This window comes from Ranitomeya variabilis, chromosome 2 (assembly GCF_051348905.1).
Source record: "Ranitomeya variabilis isolate aRanVar5 chromosome 2, aRanVar5.hap1, whole genome shotgun sequence".
In the NCBI taxonomy this organism is placed as follows: domain Eukaryota; kingdom Metazoa; phylum Chordata; class Amphibia; order Anura; family Dendrobatidae; genus Ranitomeya; species Ranitomeya variabilis.
The window spans coordinates 110858313-110884748 of NC_135233.1; the positions used below are offsets into that span (position 1 = coordinate 110858313).

Consider the following 26436-nt stretch of genomic DNA (forward strand, 5'->3'; position numbering starts at 1 on the left):
GTCCCTAAAGGTAGAGAGTGCCCTAGCTTGCCCTGCTCCCCGGATTACTTATGATGATGATGAAGACGCCGGTGCCACATACTTGCTTTACCTCCTGAATCCGCCCTCATTCTGTACCCTTCCTCCACCCAAGGAAGAACAGAGTAGTACTGTGCCGTAATATACCAACCAGACTAACAAGGTAATACAAAGAGGGGTAACGAAAAATACCAAACATACAAATATACTCACACATACAACATTGGAATGCACCGAGGAGTGGAGGATGGGGTTAAACCAAAGTAGGAAACGAAAGAGAATTATCACACACTCAAAACCTAGCAACAGTCACAGATAAATCCACCAACCACCTTCTCCAATAATAACCAACAACAACCTCCGGCCATGCAGCATAAGCCTGCTCTGACAATGAGTGCTAGAAAGGACCACGTTTATATAGGAGATGGGAATGACTAACAGTGAACAGCTGAGAGCCTTAAGGCAGGAAAGCTTCCAGGAGCTCTCAACTGAGCAGATTAATCCCTGCACTGCCAAAAGAAATTTACACCATTTAATAAGAAGATGAAGTGCTTCAAATCAGTGCAGGAGTAGGAGAAATGCTGCGGTCTTCTGGCTCCTCTCTGCTGTGATAAACCCGTGACATTACCATGATATATTTTCTTTTTAGGTTGCAGCAGCAAGGATTTGTCATGCCATGATGGTCTTCAGTAAGGAAGCTAAAAAGTAAACTTTCACAGGCAGGGATGAGAAGGTTTGGCCAGGATTTTTTAGAGAGGGAAAATGAGCAGGAGCAGCTGTGAGATGGACCTGCATGTCTCTCACCACCATATAAAGAGTTGTTAACCTCTTCAGCAGCAAAGGAAACAAAGTCCATTTAATATGAGGAACAAAACACAGGCTAAATGGAAGACCTGCGATTCACAATATGTAATGTCAGACATTCATGCCCACTCATCAGCTCTTATATGAGAGGCTGACCGGGATACTGATGGGCACGTTATAGCTAGTATTCAACTATTGCCCTCTGCTTCTCACAAAGCCTTGCCAACATATGCAACATTGAGTTCCAAAGCGTGGTGACATCGTACAACAGTCGGTGAGCTGGTAGTTGCAAATGCTGCTGCAGCAATGCCAGGGCGTGCAGCAGCTGTGGCTGACTTGTGGAAATGGGTAACCACGTAGCATAGTTTCACAAGTAGCTCAGGCCTTTTTTGGGGTTAACTGGATAGTCTAAAAAAGCACCAGACTCGTGAATACCTAACCCTTGGCCTGGCAACTTCACCCGTGTTGGTGCTCACGGAAACAGTTGCCCGGCTTGTGTCTCTGGCCACCCCACTGGCTCCTCCTGCCTGTTGTGGTGCTGTGAATCCCTCCTCAGTTGTGCTGCTGTCCGCGCTCTGGATGTCACCTTCCCAGGTTGGGTCAGTAACACCATCGTCCACCACCTCGTCTTCCACTACCGAACCCTGGTCCTCCTCCTGACTTTCTGATTTAACATCGGTAGTTGGCAATTGTGTCTCATCATATTCCACCTCTTGCATTATACTCTCATCAAAGACTATGGGCAGTGCATTGTACTATAAGTTATATATGGAACCTGCATTATACTGTATTGAGGACTATGGGGAATGCATGATACTATATGAAGAACTATGGGGTGCATTATACTATGGGTAGTGCATTGTACTACATGGAGGACTGTGAGTAGTGTATTACCGTATATACTCGAGTATAAGCCGAGATTTTCAGCCCAAATTTTTGGGCTGAAAGTGCCCCTCTCGGCTTATACTCGAGTCATGGTCGGCAGTGGGGTCGGCGGGTGAGGGGGAGAGAGCAGTGTCGCATACTCACCTGGTCCCGGCGCTCCTAACGCTGTCCCATGGTCTCCCTCGCTGCAGCTCTTCCTCTATTCAGCGGTCACGTGGTACCGCTCATTAAAGTAATGAATATGGACTCCACTCCCATAGGAGCGGAGCCGCATATTCATTACTGTAATAAGCGGTACCGGTGACTGCTCATTACAGGAAGAAGCTGCGGTACCATGGGACAGGCAGGGACAGCGTCAGGAACGCCGGGACCAGGTGAGTATTTCATATTCACCTGTCCGCGTTGGATTTGCCGGGCGCCGCTCCATCTTCCCGTCCTCTTGCAGTGACTGTTTAGGTCAGAGGGCGTGATGATGTATTAGTGTGCGCGCCGCCCTCTGCCTGAACAGTCAGTGCGGAGAGATGGGACGCTGAGGAGCAGCGGGCAGCGACGAGAGGCGAGTATGTAATTTTTTTTTTTTAATTGCAGCAGCAGCATTATATGTGGCACAATTTTATATGGAGCGTCTATGGGGCCATAAAGATCTGCATGGAGCATTATATGGGGCCATAACTGTAAGGAGCATTATATGGGGCATCTATGGGGCCATAACTGTATGGAGCATTATATGGAGCCATAACTGCAAGGAGCATTATATGGGGCCATAACTGCAAGGAGCATTATATGGGGCATTATATGGGGCCATAACTGCATGGAGCATTATATCGGGCATCTATGAGGCCATAACTGCATGGAGCATTATATGGGGCCATAACTGCATGGAGCATTATATGGGGCCATAACTGTATGGAGCATTATATGGGGCATCTATGGGGCCATAACTGCATGGAGCATTATATTGGGCATCTATGGGGCCATAACTGCATGGAGCATTATATGGGGCATCTATGGGGCCATAACTGCATGGAGCATTATATGGGGCATCTATGGGGCCATAAAGAACTGCATGGAGCATTATATGGGGCTCCTGATTCAATATGGATATTCAAAAACACTTAACCTACTGATGTCTCAATTAATTTTACTTTTATTGGTATCTATTTTTATTTTTGACATTTACCGGTAGCTGCTGCATTTTCCACCCTAGGCTTATACTCGAGTCAATAAGTTTTCCCAGTTTTTTGTTGCAAAATTAGGGGGGTCGGCTTATACTCGGGTCGGCTTATACTCGAGTATATACGGTATACTATATGGAGGAGTGTATTTCAATGTATGGAGTATTATGGGGTGTGCATTGTACTACATGGAGGACTATGAGGGTATGAGGGTGTATTATACTATATGGATGACTATGGAGAGTGTATTATACCATATGGAGAACGATGGGGAGTGTATTACAACCCCTGGAAAAAATTATGGAATCACCGGCCTTGGAGGATGTTCATTCAGTTGTTTAATTTTGTAGAAAAAAGCAGATCACAAATATGGCACAAAACTAAAGTAATTTCAAATGGCAACTTTCTGGCTTTAAGAAACACTAAAAGAAATCAAGAACAAAAAACGTGGTAGTCAGTAATGGTTACTTTTTTTAACCAAGCATAGGGGAAAAATTATGGAATCACTCAATTCTGAGGAAAAAATTATGGAATCACCCTGTAAATTTTTATACCCAAAAATAACACCTGCATCAAATTAGATCTGCTCGTTAGTCTGCATCTAAAAAGGAGTGATCACACCTTGGAGAGCTGTTGCACCAAGTGGACTGACATGAATCATGGCTCCAACAGGAGAGATGTCAATTGAAACAAAGGAGAGGATTATCAAACTCTTAAACGAGGGTAAATCATCACGCAATGTTGCAAAAGATGTTGGTTGTTCACATTCAGCTGTGTCTAAAATCTGGACCAAATACAAACAACATGGGAAGGTTGTTAAAGGCAAACATACTGGTAGACCATGGAAGACATCAAAGCGTCAAGACCGGAAACATAAAGCAATATGTCTCCAAAACAGGAAATGCACAACAAAACAAATGAGGAATGAATGTATGGAAACTGGAGTCAACGTCTGTGACCGAACTTTAAGAAACCACCTTGTTGTGAAATTGGATTTTGGGCTCCCCCGGTGGCCACTGGTGGAATTGAACTGGTGTGCATCATCCTCTCTGTTCACCTGTTTCCATCAGGATGTGGGAGTCGCTATTTAGCCTTGCTCCTCTGTCACTTCCATGCCGGTCAACATTGTAATCAGAAGCCTTTCTGTGCATGTTCCTGCTGCTAGACAACTCCCAGCTAAGTTGGACTTTAGTCCTTGTTTGTTTTTGCATTTTGTTCCAGTTCACAGCTGTAGTTTCGTTTCTGTGTCTGGAAAGCTCTTGTGATCTGAAATTGCCACTCTGATGTTATGAGTTAATACTAGAGTCTTAAAGTAATTTCAGGATGGTATTTTGATAGGGTTTTCAGCTGACCATGAAAGTGCCCTTTCTGTCTTCCTGCTATCTAGTAAGCGGACCTCAATTTTGCTAAACCTATTTTCATACTACGTTTGTCATTTCATCTTAAATCACTGCCAATATTTGTGGGGGCCTCTGTCTGCCTTTCGGGGAAATTTCTCTAGAGGTGAGCCAGGACTATATTTTCCTCTGCCAGGATTAGTTAGTCCTCCGGCCGGCGCTGGGCGTCTAGGGATAAAACGCAGGCTACGCTACCCGGCTACTGTTAGTTGTGCGGCAGGTTTAGTTCATGGTCAGTTTAGTTTCCATCCTTCCAAGAGCTAGTTCGTATGTTTGCTGGGCTATGTTCTCTTGCCATTGAGAACCATAACAGTTTGACCGGCCCTAAAGGGTTAAATTAATTGACAGAGAAAGGAGAGAAAAGAGAAGTCTGCTGAAGATTTTTTATTTTTTTTTTCTCAGTTCTGAGTGTGCTTGTAATTGAATCTCTTGCAAGTCTGCCTATATTGCAGCCTTTCTCTCTCTCTCTCCTTCTAATCCTGGAATGGCTCTGTGTTCACCTGTTTAAAATGGATATTCAGAGTTTAGCTGCAGGTTTGAATAATCTCACCACGAAAGTTCAAAACTTACAAGATTTTGTTGTTCATGTTCCTATCTCTGAACCTAGAATTCCTTTGCCTGAATTTTTCTCGGGGAATAGATCTTGCTTTCAAAATTTCAAAAATAATTGCAAGTTGTTTTTGTCCCTGAAATCTCGCTCTGCTGGAGATCCTGCTCAGCAGGTCAGGATTGTGATTTCTTTGCTCCGGGGCGACCCTCAGGATTGGGCTTTTGCATTGGCTCCAGGGGATCCTGCGTTGCTCAATGTGGATGCGTTTTTTCTGGCCTTGGGGTTGCTTTATGAGGAACCTCAGTTAGAACTTCAGGCGGAAAAGGCCTTGATGTCCCTATCTCAGGGGCAAGACGAAGCTGAAATATACTGCCAGAAATTCCGTAAATGGGCTGTGCTTACTCAGTGGAATGAGTGCGCCCTGGCGGCGAATTTCAGAGAGGGTCTCTCTGATGCCATTAAGGATGTTATGGTGGGGTTCCCTGTGCCTGCGGGTCTGAATGAGTCCATGACAATGGCTATCCAGATCGATAGACGTCTGCGGGAGCGCAAACCTGTGCACCATTTGGCGGTGTCTACTGAGAAGACGCCAGAGAATATGCAATGTGATAGAATTCTGTCCAGAAGTGAACGGCAGAATTTAAGACGAAAAAATGGGTTGTGCTTCTATTGCGGTGATTCAACTCATGTTATATCAGCATGCTCTAAGCGTACTAAGAAGCTTGATAAGTCTGTTTCAATTGGCACTTTACAGTCTAAGTTTATTCTATCTGTGACCCTGATTTGTTCTTTATCGGGGCGTGGCCAGCGCTGATTCTGAGAGGACGTCTCAGCTGTGAGCTCCACACTGGGGCCACCTAATTAAGCGATTTTATAAAGCTTTTCTTCGAGATTCCACCTAAAAGCTACAGCCTCCGGCACCGGAATATCTCCTGCACAGTTCGCTACTAAGCTGCCATGGCTGACCGCAGCAGCCGCAGGGAAAAAGACGCTGATACAGAGCGCTGCAGCGCTGAAGAGATGATCCAAGATGGCGGCGGCGGCTCCCCGCATCCTGCATGTAAAAATCCAGGAAGTGCAGGCAAGTCCCGTATCTATGGCCGGGGACGCCAGCACTTAAGAGCGACGCCACAGCGGCAGAAGCACGCCGCTTTCAAAACAAGAATGAACCCGCGGCTCACACAGAGGAAGTCAGCGGTAACCATGAGTAAGCGGAGGGGACCGCTTGAAAATAGCCCTGCACGGAGCTCCCGCTCTCGCTCGTCTTCCCGCGAGAGCGGCCATCTTGAAAAGGAGAATGAGCGCTCTCAGCAGCGCTCACAGAAACAAAGCGCCGGAAAGGCTGATAAGTGTGCGCCGGATATTTTAACAGCCGGAGATCAATTTATAACGCCGGTTAAAGGGGCCACATCTTGCCAGGATGTTTCATTTATATCTGATGCTCCCTTTACCCCACCAGCCCCTGGAAAGGCTGCTTATGCTGAACATAGTACCGGATCTAATATTAATGCCAGCCCCATTAAGGTGCCGATTGGCACCCATGGTACTCCCTATTCTAAAGGGAATATCTTGGTTGCTGCAGCTCAGGAGAGCCTCCAGAATAAAGATTCAATTTTTATTCATTCTCCCAAGGATCTCGGCAACCCAACACTTGCTGACACTCTTATACAGTCATTATCTGATGTGGACGCTTCTAATAAAAATGCATCAGAATTATTCATTAAGAACATTATTCTTCTTTTGGCTCAATCTTTCCAGTCACAATTAGAATCTCATAATCTATCCCTTCGCAAAGATATAGATGGTCTTGGACAGCGTGTGGACCACCTTGAACGAAAAATGGGGGAGCTGGTGGAGTCCCATAATAAATTGATAGACGCACATTATAACCTAGAAGACGAGGTGGCCCAAATAAAATCAAAACAGATTGAACAAGAAGATAGAAGCAGGCGTAGTAACTTAAAATTTAGAGGGATACCTGAGTCAATCAAAGATCGTGATCTTACAGAATACACCCAAAAAATGCTTCACTCAGTTCTTCCTAAAGCTTCTAGGGGTGATTTAACACTGGAGCGCATTCACAGACTACCTAAATCCAAATACGCACCAACTACAGCTCCCAGGGACGTCATAGCCTGTTTCCACTATTTTCAAATTAAAGAGGAAATTCTCAGGAAAAGCAGGCAATTGACAAATTTACCGACCCCCTACAACAAGATTAAAATTTTCGCAGATTTTTCAAGAGCTACATTACAAAAACGGAGAGAATACATTCCTGTCACTGACCATCTTAGGAATAACAAGATACTGTATAAATGGGGATTTCCAACCAAATTGATCGTGATTAAGGATGATGTCATTTTTGCGCTAACTGACTTAAATAACTCTGACAAATTTATTCATGATCTAGGCCTGCCGCCCATGGAGAGATCAAGTTCTGGACACAAAGACAGCGGAGTTTCTGATCATCTTCCAGGACATGTCAAGCCCTCGTGGATCACGAAGAAAAACAGATAAAGCTTTTGAACTATGTTAGGCTGGCCCCACTCACTTGGCCCTTAATTTCACCCCCTGAACTTTGAATGAATATTTACTCATTCACTCACACACCTCGGTGTGCATTAACTGTTGGGTTGCTAACCCACTTTCTTGCTGTTAACAAATATGTTATTTTTGTTTTATGTCTATATACAGGTTTGTGTGCGCTTTTACTAAACAGAAATCGTCATTTGCCTTCGCTTTCATCTGATCTGGAAGGTTTCAGCATCACCATCATGGTGGGGATACAGGCTCTGTGCAGGTTGCCTCCTTTGTTTTTACAAGATATGCTGGTCTCATTGATCTCCCCCCCTGTGGGCAACTCCAAATGTAATTATAACTGTCATTACATAACTCACAAACTCCACTACTATGTCTTTGAATATTGTCTCCTATAACGTGAATGGCCTAAACAACCCCTACAAAAGATTTACTCTTTGGAAAGATATGCGGACCCTTAAAGCTGATATAGTACTGCTTCAAGAAACTCATTTATTAGAATCCGATAATCATAGACTTCGTAATAAATATTTTCCGCAAATACTCTTCTCAAACAGTAAGAAGAAAAAAGCGGGGGTTGCGATAGCCATACACAAGGATTTACCTTTTAAAATAATAGATACAATGAAGGACGAGGAAGGTAGACAAATTAGTATTAAGGGGAAACTGGGAGATGTTAATTTCACCATTGCTAACATACATGCCCCCAATTCAAGTCAAATTCACTTTCTTAATAGATTAAAAAAAAAACTGGAGGACTTCAGTGAGGGTCATGTTGTATGGGGCGGGGATTTTAATCATATTGTTGATCCCCATTTGGATTGCTCCCACCCGCTGACCTATTATAAACAACAAAATTTATCTAACTGGCTAAGACAATCTGGACTACAAGACAGCTGTAGAGTGTTGAATACTAATTCAAAAGAATTCACGAGATACTGCCCATACAACAGGTCTTTCACTAGGATTGACCATATTTTTACAAGTCTTTCAGTTTTGGATCTATATGAAGAATTTGTCACGGGCTCAATCACTTGGTCAGATCACGCACCTATCCTTCTAAAACTAAAAAACACAGATAGAGAAAATAAGTCATATAATTGGAAATACAATAAATTCATAACTGTCACACAGGATAATTCCAAATTAATAGAAAAAGCCATCTCCCATTACTTTGTTGAAAATTCTACACAAGATATTAATCCGGAAACATTATGGCAGGCTCACAAGTGTGTAATTAGGGGAATCTTGATTCAGCTTGGAGCTAAACAGAAAAAAATTAGAGAATCTAAACAGAAAGAATTGTTAGACAAAATAAAAGCTCTAGAGGCTGCCGCCCAAAATGATACAAGTTTCGATAGACATAAAGAGTTACATACCACTAGGTTAGAGCTTAGGAACCTATTAATTGCCCAATATGAGAAAAAAGCCACTTTTTTTGGGGCTGGGTACTATACAGATAATAATAGGCCAACCAGATTGATGGCCAATAAATTTAAACCTATCAAGATGAAAAAAGTGGTGGATAGAATCTCTTTGGCTACGAGGGATGTCTTAAAACCAAAGGATATTGCAGGAGCTTTTAGGGATTATTACTTTAATTTATACAATTTGAAAGATAGTAAAAGTGTATCACCTCCCTCCCAAGACCAAATTGATTCTTTTTTGGAGAAAATGAAACTTGGAAGCCTCACGTTAGATCAGAGGGAAATACTAGACATGCCCTTTAGCGAGAAAGAGGTCATAAACGTTATTAATGCTTTTAAACTTAATAAGGCGCCGGGCCCAGACGGTTTTACTGGTGAATACTACAAACAGTTTAAGCAATTGCTTATTCCCCATTTAACCCAAACACTCAACTTTATTAGAGTGAAGGGAACATGTAGCAGGGAGATGCTCAGAGCCACAATAGTAGTTATCCCCAAAGCTGATAAGGATGCAACCAAAGTTGAAAATTTTAGACCAATATCATTGTTAAATACTGATATCAAAGCATACGCCAAAATTATAGCAAACAGGTTACAACACATTATCCCAGATATCATTCACCCTGACCAAGTAGGTTTTGTGAAACAGAGACAAACTTACGATAGTACTAGACGGGTGCTAAATCTTCTTTCTCTCTGTAATCGCAGGCAGACTCCCAGCGTGTTCATCACTTTGGAAGCAGAAAAGGCGTTTGATCGTCTAAGCTGGGAGTTTGCATTTGCGGTACTAAAAAAATTAAATTTTAGTCCAGGTTTAATTAAAAGCATCCAAACACTATATTCTGCTCCGTCAGCTGCTGTGTTGGTCAACAATACGCTATCAGACCAGTTCCCAATTTCTAATGGAACCAGACAGGGGTGCCCACTTTCCCCTCTGATTTTTATCCTTAGTCTGGAACCATTAGCACAATACATCAGGAACTCTGAGGAAGTTAGAGGTATACGCTCAGATAACACTGATCACAAAATCGGACTATACGCAGACGACATTATCCTTACATTGTCGGATCCAGTTAACTCAATCAAACATGTCTGGGAAATCATAAATGATTTTGGTAAAGTGTCCTTTTATAAATTGAATTATTCAAAAACTATAGTGTTGTCTCTCTACCTGTCACTTCAGACGAGGCGACTTCTGCGCGGTTCCTATCCTTTCATCTGGGACCGCACTCAGACCCCATATCTTGGCATTTTGTTGACTGACAATATAAATAAACTATATAGGATCAATGCTGAACATGTCCATAGTGAGGTGGAGAAAGTTATTAAAACCATCTCAAAATCCCCTTCCTCGTGGCTCGGGAAAGTCACCTTATATAAAATGTTTGTCCTTCCTAAAATCCTATATTTCTTTAGAAATGTCCCCCTACCACTTCCCAAATCTACTCTACAAAAATTAACAAACCAAATGAATAAATATATATGGTCTGGGGGGAAAACCAGAATAAAAAAACAAATTTTGATTCGCTCTAGGGAAAGTGGTGGAATAGCTTTACCTGACATAAATGCATATTACCATTCCATCATACTTGACCAAACTAAGTCATGGTTCAAAAATACTGATGGCCTGGAATGGCCAAAAATGGAATTGGCCTCCATGCCCAATCAGGAACCTCTTTTATATCTATATAATTTTTTCATAAAACAACAAAAGATCAAAGATGTCCGTAATCCCATCATCAGGGCATCGGTTGAAAGCTGGCTATACTTTCAATCCCAAAAATCTAACAAACTTCCTTATTCTATTAAACCACTTCCCATCTCATTTTTACTTCCAATTAGGCCCTCACTTAGATTCCGCTATGAGCTTTGGTCGAGACAGGGGATTAAATCCATTTATGACTTGGTAGAAAATAATCTTTTTATTCCCTTTCATATACTAAAAGACAAATTCAAAATTAATAGTAGTGAATTCATGGATTATTATTTTCTTAAAGAGGAATATAAAAAACAGATAGGCATACCCAAGAAAATTTTTTTCAACCAAACTGCTATTAACTTCCTTACAAATCCACCTCCAAAAACTAAGAGCTGTTTGAGTGCCTTTTACAATGTCTTAACTGACAAACATACTTTTAGTAGCTCGGGTCCTTTTGAAAAATGGGAACAAAGTTTAAATGTAAAAATTTCGCCACTTCAATGGTCACAGTCCTTTAAATTAGCGACGAAGGCCTCCAGATGCTCAAATACTCTTGAAACTCATTACAAATTGACCCAGAGATATTATTTGACTCCTAATAGACTGAAACATTTTGTTAAAGGCCATGATGGAATGTGTTGGAGGAAATGTGGACAGTCAGCAAATCTATTACATACTTTCTGGTCTTGTCCCCTTCTTGCAAATTTTTGGTCTGAAGTTTTTGTGATAATTTCTTTTTTGATTAAAAAAACCATCTCTCCACGTCCTGATATAGCCCTACTACTCATTAATCTAAACCACCTCAAATCAGACAAATTTTTAACCAGTCACATTTTAATGTCCGCAAGTTATTTGATTGCCAGGGAGTGGAACAGTGTTCGTCCCCCTAATGTGAAACATTTAATATTGTTAATTGACAAACATTTTGTATACGAAAAAATTTACTATACAAACCTTCTCTCTGAGGATTGCTTTCGGATCAGGTGGGGTAAATGGCTACAGCTGAAGGAAAAACTTGATGTTTTCTTTTACTAAATGATCATTTATACTTACTGTGGACATGTATCCCTTACAGTTATCCAGATTGTTTGTACTGTTGTATATATTCTTTAGATACAGTCAAGGAGCTATTTGACGATTCTTCTTTTTCAAGATGTACAATTATACCTGTTGTAGACATTTTCACTACAGTCACTTAGACATTGTTTATGTCATTGTTTATTTTTTTTTCCCTTCTGTTCATTTTTGTTATATACCCAATAAAAAACTAATTTTGGTGATTTGTTCTTTATCATCTATTACCGCGGATGCCTATGTCGACTCTGGCGCCGCTTTGAGTCTTATGGATTGGTCTTTTGCCAAACGCTGTGGGTATGATTTGGAGCCTCTTGAAACTCCTATACCCCTGAAGGGGATTGACTCCACCCCATTGGCTAGCAATAAACCACAATACTGGACACAAGTAACTATGCGGATTAATCCGGATCACCAGGAGATTATTCGCTTTCTTGTGCTGTATAACCTACATGATGTGTTGGTGCTTGGATTGCCATGGCTGCAATCTCATAACCCAGTCCTTGACTGGAAAGCTATGTCTGTGTTAAGCTGGGGATGTAAGGGGACGCATGGGGACGTACCTGTGGTTTCCATTTCATCATCTATTCCCTCTGAGATTCCTGAATTCTTGACTGAATATCGTGACGTTTTTGAAGAACCTAAGCTTGGTTCATTACCTCCGCACCGGGAGTGCGATTGTGCCATAGATTTGATTCCGGGTAGTAAATACTCTAAGGGTCGTTTATTTAATCTGTCTGTGCCTGAACATGCTGCTATGCGAGAATATATAAAGGAGTCCTTGGAAAAGGGACATATTCGTCCTTCGTCATCTCCCTTAGGAGCCGGTTTTTTCTTTGTGGCTAAGAAAGATGGCTCTTTGAGGCCGTGCATTGATTATCGGCTTTTGAATAAAATCACGGTTAAATATCAATATCCGTTGCCACTGCTGACTGATTTGTTTGCTCGCATAAAGGGGGCCAAGTGGTTCTCTAAGATAGATCTTCGTGGGGCGTATAATTTGGTGAGAATTAAGCAGGGGGATGAGTGGAAAACCGCATTTAATACGCCCGAGGGCCACTTTGAGTATTTGGTGATGCCTTTTGGTCTTTCAAATGCCCCTTCAGTCTTTCAGTCCTTTATGCATGACATTTTCCGTGATTATTTGGATAAATTTATGATTGTGTATCTGGATGATATTTTTATTTTTTCGGATGACTGGGACTCTCATGTCCAGCAGGTCAGGAGGGTTTTTCAGGTTTTGCGGTCTAATTCCTTGTGTGTGAAGGGTTCTAAGTGCGTTTTTGGGGTTCAAAAGATTTCCTTTTTGGGATATATTTTTTCCCCCTCTTCCATCGAGATGGATCCTGTCAAGGTTCAGGCTATTTGTGATTGGACGCAACCCTCTTCTCTTAAGAGTCTTCAGAAATTTTTGGGCTTTGCTAACTTTTATCGTCGATTTATTGCTGGTTTTTCTGATGTTGTTAAACCATTGACTGATTTGACTAAGAAGGGTGCTGATGTTGCTGATTGGTCCCCTGATGCTGTGGAGGCCTTTCGGGAGCTTAAGCGCCGCTTTTCTTCCGCCCCTGTGTTGCGTCAGCCTGATGTTGCTCTTCCTTTTCAGGTTGAGGTCGACGCTTCTGAAATCGGAGCTGGGGCGGTTTTGTCGCAGAGAAGTTCCGATTGCTCCGTGATGAGACCTTGTGCTTTTTTCTCGCGTAAATTTTCGCCCGCCGAGCGGAATTATGATGTTGGGAATCGGGAGCTTTTGGCCATGAAGTGGGCTTTTGAGGAGTGGCGTCATTGGCTTGAGGGGGCTAGACATCAGGTGGTGGTATTGACTGACCACAAAAATCTAATTTATCTTGAGTCCGCCAGACGCCTGAATCCTAGACAGGCGCGCTGGTCGTTGTTTTTCTCTCGGTTTAATTTTGTGGTGTCCTACCTGCCGGGTTCTAAGAATGTTAAGGCGGATGCCCTTTCTAGGAGTTTTGAGCCTGACTCCCCTGGTAATTCTGAACCTACAGGTATCCTTAAGGATGGAGTGATATTGTCTGCCGTTTCTCCAGACCTGCGGCGGGCCTTGCAGGAGTTTCAGGCGGATAGACCTGATCGTTGCCCACCTGGTAGACTGTTTGTTCCTGATGATTGGACCAGTAAAGTCATTTCTGAGGTTCATTCTTCTGCGTTGGCAGGTCATCCTGGAATCTTTGGTACCAGGGATTTGGTGGCAAGGTCCTTCTGGTGGCCTTCCCTGTCTCGAGATGTGCGAGGCTTCGTGCAGTCTTGTGACGTTTGTGCTCGGGCCAAGCCTTGTTGTTCTCGGGCTAGTGGATTGTTGTTGCCCTTGCCTATCCCGAAGAGGCCCTGGACGCACATCTCGATGGATTTTATTTCGGATCTTCCTGTTTCTCAGAAGATGTCTGTCATCTGGGTGGTGTGTGATCGTTTCTCTAAGATGGTCCATTTGGTTCCCCTGCCTAAGTTGCCTTCTTCTTCCGAGTTGGTTCCTCTGTTTTTTCAAAATGTGGTCCGTTTGCATGGTATTCCGGAGAATATCGTTTCTGACAGAGGTACCCAATTCGTGTCTAGATTTTGGCGAGCATTCTGTGCTAGGATGGGCATAGATTTGTCTTTCTCGTCTGCTTTCCATCCTCAGACTAATGGCCAGACCGAGCGGACGAATCAGACCTTGGAGACATATTTGAGGTGTTTTGTGTCTGCAGATCAGGATGATTGGGTTGCTTTTTTGCCTTTAGCGGAGTTTGCCCTCAATAATCGGGCCAGTTCTGCCACCTTGGTGTCTCCTTTTTTCTGTAATTCGGGGTTTCATCCTCGATTTTCTTCTGGTCAGGTGGAATCTTCGGATTGTCCTGGAGTGGATGCTGTGGTGGAGAGGTTGCATCAGATTTGGGGGCAGGTAGTGGACAATTTGAAGTTGTCCCAGGAGAAGACTCAGCTTTTTGCCAACCGCCGGCGTCGGGTTGGTCCTCGGCTTTGTGTTGGGGACTTGGTGTGGTTGTCTTCTCGTTTTGTCCCTATGAGGGTTTCTTCTCCCAAGTTTAAGCCTCGGTTCATCGGCCCGTACAAGATATTGGAGATTCTTAACCCTGTGTCCTTCCGTTTGGACCTCCCTGCATCTTTTTCTATTCATAATGTTTTTCATCGGTCATTATTGCGCAGGTATGAGGTACCGGTTGTGCCTTCCGTTGAGCCTCCTGCTCCGGTGTTGGTTGAGGGCGAGTTGGAGTACGTTGTGGAAAAAATCTTGGACTCCCGTGTTTCCAGACGGAAACTCCAGTATCTGGTCAAATGGAAGGGATACGGTCAGGAGGATAATTCTTGGGTGACTGCCTCTGATGTTCATGCCTCCGATTTGGTCCGTGCCTTTCATAGGGCTCATCCTGATCGCCCTGGTGGTTCTGGTGAGGGTTCGGTGCCCCCTCCTTGAGGGGGGGGTACTGTTGTGAAATTGGATTTTGGGCTCCCCCGGTGGCCACTGGTGGAATTGAACTGGTGTGCATCATCCTCTCTGTTCACCTGTTTCCATCAGGATGTGGGAGTCGCTATTTAACCTTGCTCCTCTGTCACTTCCATGCCGGTCAACATTGTAATCAGAAGCCTTTCTGTGCATGTTCCTGCTGCTAGACAACTCCCAGCTAAGTTGGACTTTAGTCCTTGTTTGTTTTTGCATTTTGTTCCAGTTCACAGCTGTAGTTTCGTTTCTGTGTCTGGAAAGCTCTTGTGATCTGAAATTGCCACTCTGATGTTATGAGTTAATACTAGAGTCTTAAAGTAATTTCAGGATGGTATTTTGATAGGGTTTTCAGCTGACCATGAAAGTGCCCTTTCTGTCTTCCTGCTATCTAGTAAGCGGACCTCAATTTTGCTAAACCTATTTTCATACTACGTTTGTCATTTCATCTTAAATCACCGCCAATATTTGTGGGGGCCTCTGTCTGCCTTTCGGGGAAATTTCTCTAGAGGTGAGCCAGGACTATATTTTCCTCTGCCAGGATTAGTTAGTCCTCCGGCCGGCGCTGGGCGTCTAGGGATAAAACGCAGGCTACGCTACCCGGCTACTGTTAGTTGTGCGGCAGGTTTAGTTCATGGTCAGTTTAGTTTCCATCCTTCCAAGAGCTAGTTCGTATGTTTGCTGGGCTATGTTCTCTTGCCATTGAGAACCATAACACCACCTAAAGGAAATGGGATTTACATACAGAAAAGCTAAACGAAAGTGATCATTAACACCTAAACAGAAAAAAACAAGGTTACAATGGGCTAAGGAAAAGCAATTGTGGACTGTGGATGACTGGAAGAAAGTCATATTCAGTGATGAATCACGAATCTGCATTGTCAAGGTGATGATGCTGGAACTTTTGTTTGGTGCCGTTCCAATGAGATTTATAAAGATGACTGCCTGAAGAGAACATGCAAATTTCCACAGTCATTGATGATATGGGGCTGCATGTCAGGTAAAGGCACTGGGGAGATGGCTGTCATTACATCTTCAATAAATGCACAAGTTTATGTTATTTTGGACACTTTTCTTATCCCATCAATTGAAAGGATGTTTGGGGGTGATGAAATAATTTTTCAAGATGAAAATGCATCCTGCCATAGAGTAAAAACTGAAAACATTCCTTGAAAAAAGACACATAAGGTCAATGTCATGGCTGCAAATAGTCTGGATCTCAATCCAATTAAAAAACTTTCGTTGAAGTTGAAGAAAATGGTCCATGACAAGGCTCCAACCTGCAAAGCGGATCTGGCAACAGCAATCAGAGAAAGTTGGAGCCAGATTGATGAAGAGTACTGTTTGACACTCATTAAGTCCATGCCTCAGAGACTGCAAGTTGTTATAAAAGCCAGAAGTGGTGCAACAAAATACTAGTGATGTTTTGGAGTGTTTTTTTTGTTTGTTTGTTTGTTTTTCAAGATTCCATAATTTTTCCTCAGAATTAAGTGATTCCGTAATTTTTCCCCTATCCTTGGTTAAAAAAAAGTAACCATTACTGACTACCACATTTTTTGTTCTTGATTTCTTTTAGTGTTTCTTAAAGCCAGAAAGTTGCCATTTGAAATGACTTCACTTTTGTGCCATGTCTGTGATCTGCTTTTATTCTACAAAATTAAACAACTGAATGAACATCCACCAAGGCTGGTGATTCCATAATTTTTGCCAGGGGTTGTATACCATACGGGGGACTGTGGGGAGTGTATTGTACGATATGGAGGACTGTGGGGGGGGGGGGGTGTATTGTACCATACGGAGGACTATGGGGAGACTATTATACCATACAGAGGACTGTGGGGAGTCTATTATACCATACGGAGGACTGTGGGGAGTCTATTATACCATGCGGAATCTATTATACCATACGTAGGACTGTGGGGAGTCTATTATACCATATGGGGACTGTGGGGAGCCTATTATGCCATACAGAGAACTATGGGAAGTGTATTATACCATTTGGAGGACTATGGAGAGTGTATACCATATGGAAGACTATGGGGAGTGTATTATGCCATATGGAGGACAATAGGGAGTGTATTACATAAGGACTTTCGGGGGGTGTTTTAAAGGTTTCTTGGTTCACTGCTCAATTAGCCAGGTACCAATCTTTTTTCCTAGTGTGGCATTTTGGTGTATATCTTCCTTTACAAGGACACCAGGTTTCCTTTTTCTACAGCTTGAAGTGTCACACAGTCCCTCCATTTACTGCCTCTACTAACAGTACCACCCCTTTGTACCACAACTGCCAGTGTCATCTTTCCCTAACTGCTTCCGGTGTATTTTTGCTCCACTTGAAGTGGTTCATCCCTCCTAAAGAAAATTGTAATTTTCTCAAAATCTTCCTAAAGACAATTTACAAAATCTGACAAGTTTGGGCTCCCAGTGGTTGCCTAGTTAGCAATGGACAGCACACTCCCCATAATAGCAATTAGTACAATTCACAAGCGAGAACTTCCACATGTAAAAAAAATAAATCACAGCACTGGACTGCATCCTGCAGACAGATTATGGACAAGCTGAATTTGTACCATATGACACCCAGACTACGTGTCTATCTGCAATGTGGAAAGACAAATGGGTCTCCACATGGACTGCAGTCACGTCTGCTTCATTCAAATGTGACTGGGACAATCATCATATGCTTGTGTTAATTTGGCTAAAAACTGCACCTAAGCTGGTGACAACCAAGATATTGCTATTACAGCTGCCTCAAGAGTTGTCACTCAGCTCCCAGTCTAGATTAAGCCTCATGAGTCCAAGTGCCACTCCACAATTAGGTATGTTAAAAGAAAAGCTGGGTGTCACCTTCAGGGGGTCCTGTAATGGTCTCTATGCTGGTTATCACCCAGCTTGCCCAGTAAGATGAACAGAGAAAGTGATTTCCTATAAGAAACTGTCAGCTCCTAATGACTATAATCACAGGACAAACCTCCTCCATGTCTGTGCAGATCTGCCCCAGCTGACACATGACACTGCCTCCATGTACAGATCTGCCCCAGCTGACACATGACACTGCCTCCATGTACAGATCTGCCCCAGCTGACACATGACACTGCCTCCATGTACAGATCTGCCCCAGCTGACACATGACACTGCCTCCATGTCTGTACAGATCTGCCCCAGCTGACACATGACACTGCCTCCATGTCTGTACAGATCTGCCCCAGCTGACACATGACACTGCCTCCATGTCTGTACAGATCTGCCCCAGCTGACACATGACACTGCCTCCATGTCTGTACAGATCTGCCCCAGCTGACACATGACACTGCCTCCATGCACAGATCTTCCCCAGCTGACACATGACACTGCCTCCATGTCTGTACAGATCTGCCCCAGCTGACACATGACACTGCCTCCATGTCTGTACAGATCTGCCCCAGCTGACACATGACACTGCCTCCATGTCTGTACAGATCTGCCCCAGCTGACACATGACACTGCCTCCATGTCTGTACACATCTGCCCCAGCTGACACGACACTGCCTCCATGTACAGATCTGCCCCAGCTGACACATGACACTGCCTCCATGTACAGATCTGCCCCAGCTGACACATGACACTGCCTGTTATGGACCTGGTGGTTAGGTGCACCTGGAATGACCTGATAGTTAAACTAGAAAACAGGACGAGCTCTGGGAAGTGGGAACTCTGCTGACCGCAAATCCTAATCCTATAACACACACACTAGAAATAGCTGTGGAGCGTACCTAACTCTCCCTAGACGCCTCTTCACAGCCTAAGAGCTAACTACCCCTAAAGATAGGAAAATAAGCCTTACCTTGCCTCAGAGAAAATTCCCCAAAGGTAAAGGCAGCCCCCCACATATATTAACTGTGAGTTAAGAGGAAAGTCACAAACACAGGGATGAAACAGGTTTCAGCAAAGGATGCCAGACTTACTAGATAGACTGAGGATAGGAAAGGGATCTATGAGGTCAGCACAAAAAACTACAAAAAGCCACACAGAGTGTGCAAAAAGACCCCCGCACCGACTCACGGTGCGGAGGTGCCACTCTGCAACCCAGAGCTTCCAGCTAGCAAGGCAATATCATGTTAGCAAGCTGGACAAGAACTTAGCAAGTACTAAGAAATATATTCAGTACACAATGAACAACAAATGAACTAGCAGGGACTTAGCTTCTGCTGGAGTAGACAGGTCATCAGAAAGATCCGAGAGAGATCTGAACCAGTGCTAATACATTGACAGCTGGCATAGAGTAATGATCTGAGTGGAGTTAAATAGAGAAGCCAACCCTGCCGCAAACGAGGGCAGCTGAGGAAGCAACCTCAGAACCAGCAGTTCCACTCACAGCCACCAGAGGGAGTCCACGGACAGAACTCGCCGAAGTATCATTCATGACCACAGGAGGGAGTTCAAGAACGGAATTCACAACAGTACCCCCCCCTTGAGGAGGGGTCACCGAACCCTCACCAGAGCCACCAGGCCGATCAGGACGAGCCAAATGAAAGGCACGAACCAACTCGGCCGCATGGACATCGGAGGCAAAAACCCAGGAATTATCCTCCTGACCATAGCCCTTCCATTTGACCAGGTACTGAAGTTTCCGTCTCGAAATACGAGAATCCAAAATCTTCTCCACCACATACTCCAACTCCCCCTCGACCAACACCGGAGCAGGAGGGTCAACGGAGGGAACCATAGGCGCCACATATCTCCGCAACGACCTATGGAACACATTATGGATGGCAAAAGAAGCTGGAAGGGCCAAACGAAATGACACAGGATTGAGAATTTCAGAAATCTTATAAGGACCAATGAAACGAGGCTTAAACTTAGGAGAAGAAACCTTCATAGGGACATGACGAGACGACAACCAAACCTAATCCCCAACACGAAGTCGGGGACCAACACAGCGACGGCGGTTGGCGAAACGTTGAGCCTTCTCCTGGGACAATGTCAAATTGTCCACTACATGAGTCCAAATTTGCTGCAACCTGTCCACCACAGAATCCACACCAGGACAGTCCGAAGGCTCAACCTGCCCTGAAGAAAAACGAGGATGAAAACCAGAATTCCAAAAAAAAGGCGAAACCAAGGTAGCTGAACTGGCCTGATTATTAAGGGCGAACTCAGCCAATGGCAAGAAGGTCACTCAATCATCCTGATCAGCAGAAACAAAGCATCTCAGAAAGGTCTCCAAAGTCTGATTAGTTCGTTCGGTTTGGCCATTTGTCTGAGGATGGAAAGCCGAAGAGAAAGACAAATCAATGCCCATTTTAGCACAAAAGGACCGCCAAAACCTTGAAACAAACTGGGAACCTCTGTCCGACATGATGTTCTCCGGAATGCCATGCAAACGAACCACATGCTGGAAAAATAGTGGAACCAAATCAGAGGAGGAAGGTAATTTAGGCAAGGGTACCAAGTGGACCATCTTAGAGAAGCGATCACAAACCACCCAGATGACCGACATCCTTTGAGAGACAGGGAGATCTGAAATAAAATCCATGGAAACATGCGTCCAAGGCCTTTTCGGGACTGGCAAGGGCAAAAGTAACCCACTGGCAGGAGAACAGCAGGGCTTGGCCCGAGCACAAATCCCACAAGACTGCACAAAAGAACGCACATCCCGTGACAAGGAAGGCCACCAAAAGGACCTAGCCACCAAATCTCTGGTACCAAAAATCCCAGGATGACCAGCCAACACCGAACAATGAACCTCAGAGATAACTCTACTAGTCCATCTATCAGGGACAAACAGTTTTTCTGCTGGACAACGGTCAGGTCTATCAGCCTGAAACTCCTGCAGCGCCCGCCGCAAATCAGGTGAGATGGCAGACAGAATTACCCCCTCTTGGAGAATACCAGCCAGCTCAGGAACTCCCTGGGAATCAGGCACAAAACTCCTTGAAAGGGCATCGGCCTTCACATTCTTAGAACCCGGAAGGTATGAAACCACAAAATTGAAACGGGAGAAAAACAGCGACCATCGAGCCTGTCTAGGATTCAACCGCTTAGCAGACACGAGATAAGTCAGATTTTTGTGATCCGTTAAGACCACTATGCGATGCTTGGCTCCCTCAAGCCAATGTCGCCACTCCTCGAACGCCCACTTCATAGTCAACAACTCCCGATTGCCAACATCATAATTACGCTCAGCAGGCGAAAACTTTCTAGAAAAGAAAGCACATGGCTTCATCACAGAGCCATCAGAAGATCTTTGAGACAAAACAGCCCCTGCTCCAATCTCAGAAGCATCAACCTCGACCTGAAAAGGGAGCGAAACATCTGGCTGACACAACACAGGGGCCGAAGAGAAACGACGTTTCAACTCCCGAAAAGCCTCAACGGCCGCAGAGGACCAATTCACCACATCAGCACCTTTCTTGGTCAAATCAGTCACCGGTTTAACAACACTAGAAAAATTAGCGATGAAGCGACGGTAAAAATTAGCAAAGCCCAAGAATTTCTGAAGGCTCTTCACAGATGTAGGCTGAGTCCAATCATAAATGGCCTGAACTTTAACAGGATCCATCTCGATAGTAGAAGGGGAAAAAATGAAACCCAAAAAGGAAACCTTCTGAACTCCGAAGAGACATTTAGACCCCTTCACAAACAAAGAATTAGCACGAAGAACCTGGAACACCATTCTGACCTGCTTCACATGAGACTCCCAATCATCCGAAAAGACCAAAATATCATCCAAATATACAATAATGAATCTATCCAAATACTTTCGGAAGATGTCATGCATAAAGGACTGAAACACAGATGGAGCATTAGAAAGCCCGAATGGCATCACCAGGTACTCAAAATGGCCCTCGGGCGTATTAAATGCTGTTTTCCATTCATCGCCCTGTTTAATACGCACCAGATTATACGCCCCTCGAAGATCTATCTTGGTGAACCAACTAGCCCCCTTAATCCGAGCAAACAAATCAGACAGTAGAGGCAAAGGGTACTGAAATTTGACCGTGATTTTATTGAGAAGGCGGTAATCTATACAAGGTCTCAGAGAAGCATCCTTCTTGGCAACAAAAAAGAACCCTGCTCCCAACGGTGACGACAACGGGCGAATATGCCCTTTCTCCAAGGACTCCTTTATATAACTCCGCATAGCGGGGTGTTCCGGCACAGATAAATTGAAAAGTCGTCCCTTAGGAAATTTACTACCAGGAATCAAATTAATAGCACAATCACAATCCCTATGAGGAGGTAGGGCACTGGATTTGGGCTCATCAAATACATCTCGGTAATCCGACAAAAACTCAGGGACTTCAGAAGGAGTAGAAGGAGAAATTGACAACAATGGAACGTCACCATGTACCCCTTGACAACCCCAACTGGACACAGACATTGATTTCCAATCCAATACTGGATTATGGACCTGTAGCCATGGCAAACCCAACACGACCACATCATGCAATTTATGCAACACCAAAAAGCGAACATCTTCCTGATGTGCAGGAGCCATGCACATGGTCAACTGAGTCCAGTACTGAGGCTTATTCTTGGCCAAAGGCGTAGCATCAATTCCCCTTAATGGAATAGGATACTGCAAGGGCTCCAAGAAAAAACCACAGCGCCTGGCAAACTCTAAGTCCATCAAATTCAGGGCAGCGCCTGAGTCCACAAATGCCATAACAGAGTAGGACGACAAAGAGCAAATCAAAGTAACGGACAAAAGAAATTTAGGCTGTACAGTACCAATGGTGACGGACCTAGCGAACCGCTTAGTGCGCTTAGGACAATCAGAGATAGCATGAGTGGGGTCACCACAGTAAAAACACATCCCATTCTGATGTCTGTGTTCTTGCCGTTCAGCTCTGGTCAAAGTCCTATCACATTGCATAGGCTCAGGCCTCTGCTCAGAGGACACCGCCAAATGGCGCACAACCTTGCGTTCACGCAAGCGCCGATCGATCTGAACGGCCAAGGACATTGATTCATTCAGACCAGCAGGCGTGGGAAACCCCACCATAACATCCTTAAGGGCTTCAGAAAGACCTTTTCTGAAAATTGCTGCAAGGGCACACTCATTCCATTGAGTAAGCACAGACCACTTTCTAAACTTCTGGCAATATACCTCCGCTTCATCCTGACCTTGACACAAAGCTAGCAAGATTTTCTCTGCCTGATCCACAGAGTTAGGTTCGTCATAAAGCAATCCAAGCGCCAGAAAAAACGCATCTACATTAAGCAATGCAGGATCTCCTGGCGCAAGGGAGAATGCCCAGTCTTATGGGTCGCCACGTAACAAAGAAATAATGATTTTTACTTGCTGAATGGGGTCACCAGAGGAGCGGGGTTTCAAAGCAAGAAACAGTTTACAATTATTTTTGAAATTCAGAAATTTAGATCTATCTCCAAAAAACAAATCAGGAATTGGAATTCTAGGCTGTAACATAGGATTCTGAACTACATAATCTTGAATGCTTTGTACCCTCGCAGTGAGGTGATCAACACAAGAGGACAGACCTTGAATGTCCATATCTACACCTGAGTCCTGAACCACCCAGAGGTTAAGGGGAAAAGAAAGACAAAACACACTGCAGAGAAAAAAAAATGGTCTCAGAACTTCTCTTATCCCTCTATTGAGATGCATTAACACTTTGTGGGCCAGCTGTACTGTTATGGACCTGGTGGTTAGGTGCACCTGGAATGACCTGATAGTTAAACTAGAAGACAGGACGAGCTCTGGGAAGAGGGAACTCTGCTGACCGCAAATCCTAATCCTATAACACACACACTAGAAATAGCTGTGGAGCGTACCTAACTCTCCCTAGACGCCTCTTCACAGCCTAAGAGCTAACTACCCCTAAAGATAGGAAAATAAGCCTTACCTTGCCTCAGAGAAAATTCCCCAAAGGTAAAGGCAGCCCCCCACATATATTAGCTGTGAGTTAAGAGGAAAGTCACAAACACAGGGATGAAACAGGTTTCAGCAAAGGATGCCAGACTTACTAGATAGACTGAGGATAGGAAAGGGATCTATGTGGTCAGCACAAAAAACTACAAAAAGCCACGCAGAGTGTGCAAAAAGACCCCTGCACCGACTCACGGTGCGGAGGTGCCACTCTGCAACCCAGAGCTTCCAACTAGCAAGGCAATATCATGTTAGCAAGCTGGACAAGAACTTAGCAAGTACTAAGAAATATATTCAGTACACAATGAACAACAAATGAACTAGCAGGGACTTAGCTTCTGCTGGAGTAGACAGGTCATCAGAAAGATCCGAGAGAGATCTGAACCAGTGCTAATACATTGACAGCTGGCATGGAGTAACGATCTGAGTGGAGTTAAATAGAGAAGCCAACCCAGCCGCAAACGAGGGCAGCTGAGGAAGCAACCTCAGAACCAGCAGTTCCACTCACAGCCACCAGAGGGAGTCCACAGACAGAACTCGCCGAAGTATCATTCATGACCACAGGAGGGAGTTCAAGAACGGAATTCACAACAACTGCCTCCATGTACAGATCTGCCCCAGCTGACACATGACACTGCCTCCATATCAGTACAGATCTGCCCCAGCTGACACATGACACTGCCTCCATGTCCATACAGATCTGCCCCAGCTGACACATGACACTGCCTCCATGTACAGATCTGCCCCAGCCGACACATGACACTGCCTCCATGTCAGTACAGATCTGCCCCAGCTGACACATGACACTGCCTCCATGTCTGTGCAGATCTGCCCCAGCTGACACATGACACTGGCTCCATGTCTGTACAGATCTGCCCCAGCTGACACATGACACTGCCTCCATGTACAGATCTGCCCCAGCTGACACATGACACTGCCTCCATGTACAGATCTGCCCCAGCTGACACATGACACTGCCTCCATGTACAGATCTGCCCCAGCTGACACATGACACTGCCTCCATGTACAGATCTGCCCCAGCTGACACATGACACTGCCTCCATGTACAGATCTGCCCCAGCTGACACATGACACTGCCTCCATGTACAGATCTGCCCCAGCTGACACATGACACTGCCTCCATGTACAGATCTGCCCCAGCTGACACATGACACTGCCTCCATGTACAGATATGCCCCAGCTGACACATGACACTGCCTCCATGTCAGTACAGATCTGCCCCAGCTAACACATGACACTGCCTCCATGTACAGATCTGCCCCAGCTGACACATGACACTGCCTCCATGTCTGTACAGATCTGCCCCAGCTGACACATGACACTGCCTCCATGTCTGTACAGATCTGCCCCAGCTGACACATGACACTGCCTCCATGTCTGTACAGATCTGCCCCAGCTGACACATGACACTGCCTCCATGTACAGATCTGCCCCAGCTGACACATGACACTGCCTCCATGTACAGATCTGCCCCAGCTGACACATGACACTGCCTCCATGTCTGTACAGATCTGCCCCAGCTGACACATGACACTGCCTCCATGTACAGATCTGCCCCAGCTGACACATGACACTGCCTCCATGTACAGATCTGCCCCAGCTGACACATGACACTGCCTCCATGTCTGTGCCGGCTCACAGGAAGGAAGTTCCCTGCCGCACTGCATTGGGAGGAGACTCTATGATCAGACACGAGTGACAGGACTCATCCCCGTGCACAGCACATCCGCGTGCCTGAGCAGCAGGCTAGTGGCCAGCACTTACCAGTTACACTGGCCTTAGTCACCCTTTGGATTACCGCTCTCATTGTGCTTTGCTGGGGAGTAGAAAGGAGCAGTCGGTAGAGCTATCACCTCGCAGCACCTCCGTTTCCTACAAGTAGCTTGGTGTTCTGACGCCCTCTTGTGTGTACAACTGATAATTACAGGCTGCATGCATAGTTTGTACAGGGAGAAGCAGTCAGGGAGTAAAACGCATCATGGGAGAAATTATACTAAAAATGGGACATTACTGTGAGTGACATATGGAAAATACCGTAATTTACTCAAAATCTTTATTGTGCCAACGTCATCTCCGCCTCTCCTTATTTAACAAATATCGCACCCTAAAGATAAATTTTGCTTCAATAATACCAGTTTTTACCAACTTCAATTCGGGTGATTTTTGTTTGTTTTTTTCCTCGTTAGTTTTTTCTTCCCTTTTTTCAAGAGCCATAGATTTTTAATTTTTCCGGTCTTGAAGGCATACAAGGACTTCTTAATTATCTTTTTTTTACAGGATTAGTTGTAGTTTTGAATGACACCATTCATTTCACCACAAAATGTACTAAAGAAATTACAATCGTGCAATCAAATGGTGAAAAAATAACCTCAGTTCTGCCATTTTTTGGGGATTTTGTTCATATGGCATTCATTGTATGGTAATAATAGGCTGGGAGCATGATTCTCCAGGCCAGTACATTCATGGGAATACCAAACTTGTATAGTTCTTGCTTTTTTACTATTTAAATAGTGAAAACA

The 26436-nt window shown here is 44.4% G+C and overlaps 1 protein-coding gene across 3 annotated transcripts in view; it reads right to left on the minus strand.

Moving 5' to 3' along the window:
* The window catches only part of DTD1 (D-aminoacyl-tRNA deacylase 1), a 258513-nt gene extending 232638 nt beyond the window's left edge, over positions 1-25875 (minus strand). For 2 of the 3 annotated variants that reach the window (XM_077282814.1, XM_077282812.1), the window contains exon 1: positions 25682-25838. In XM_077282814.1, coding sequence (XP_077138929.1) covers positions 25682-25724 — 43 coding nt within the window. In that variant the 5' untranslated portion in view covers positions 25725-25838. Of the gene's footprint in view, positions 1-25681 lie in introns of all 3 variants that reach the window. The other variant, XM_077282813.1, reaches the window with a different exon arrangement.
* Positions 25876-26436: the final 561 nt, after the last annotated feature.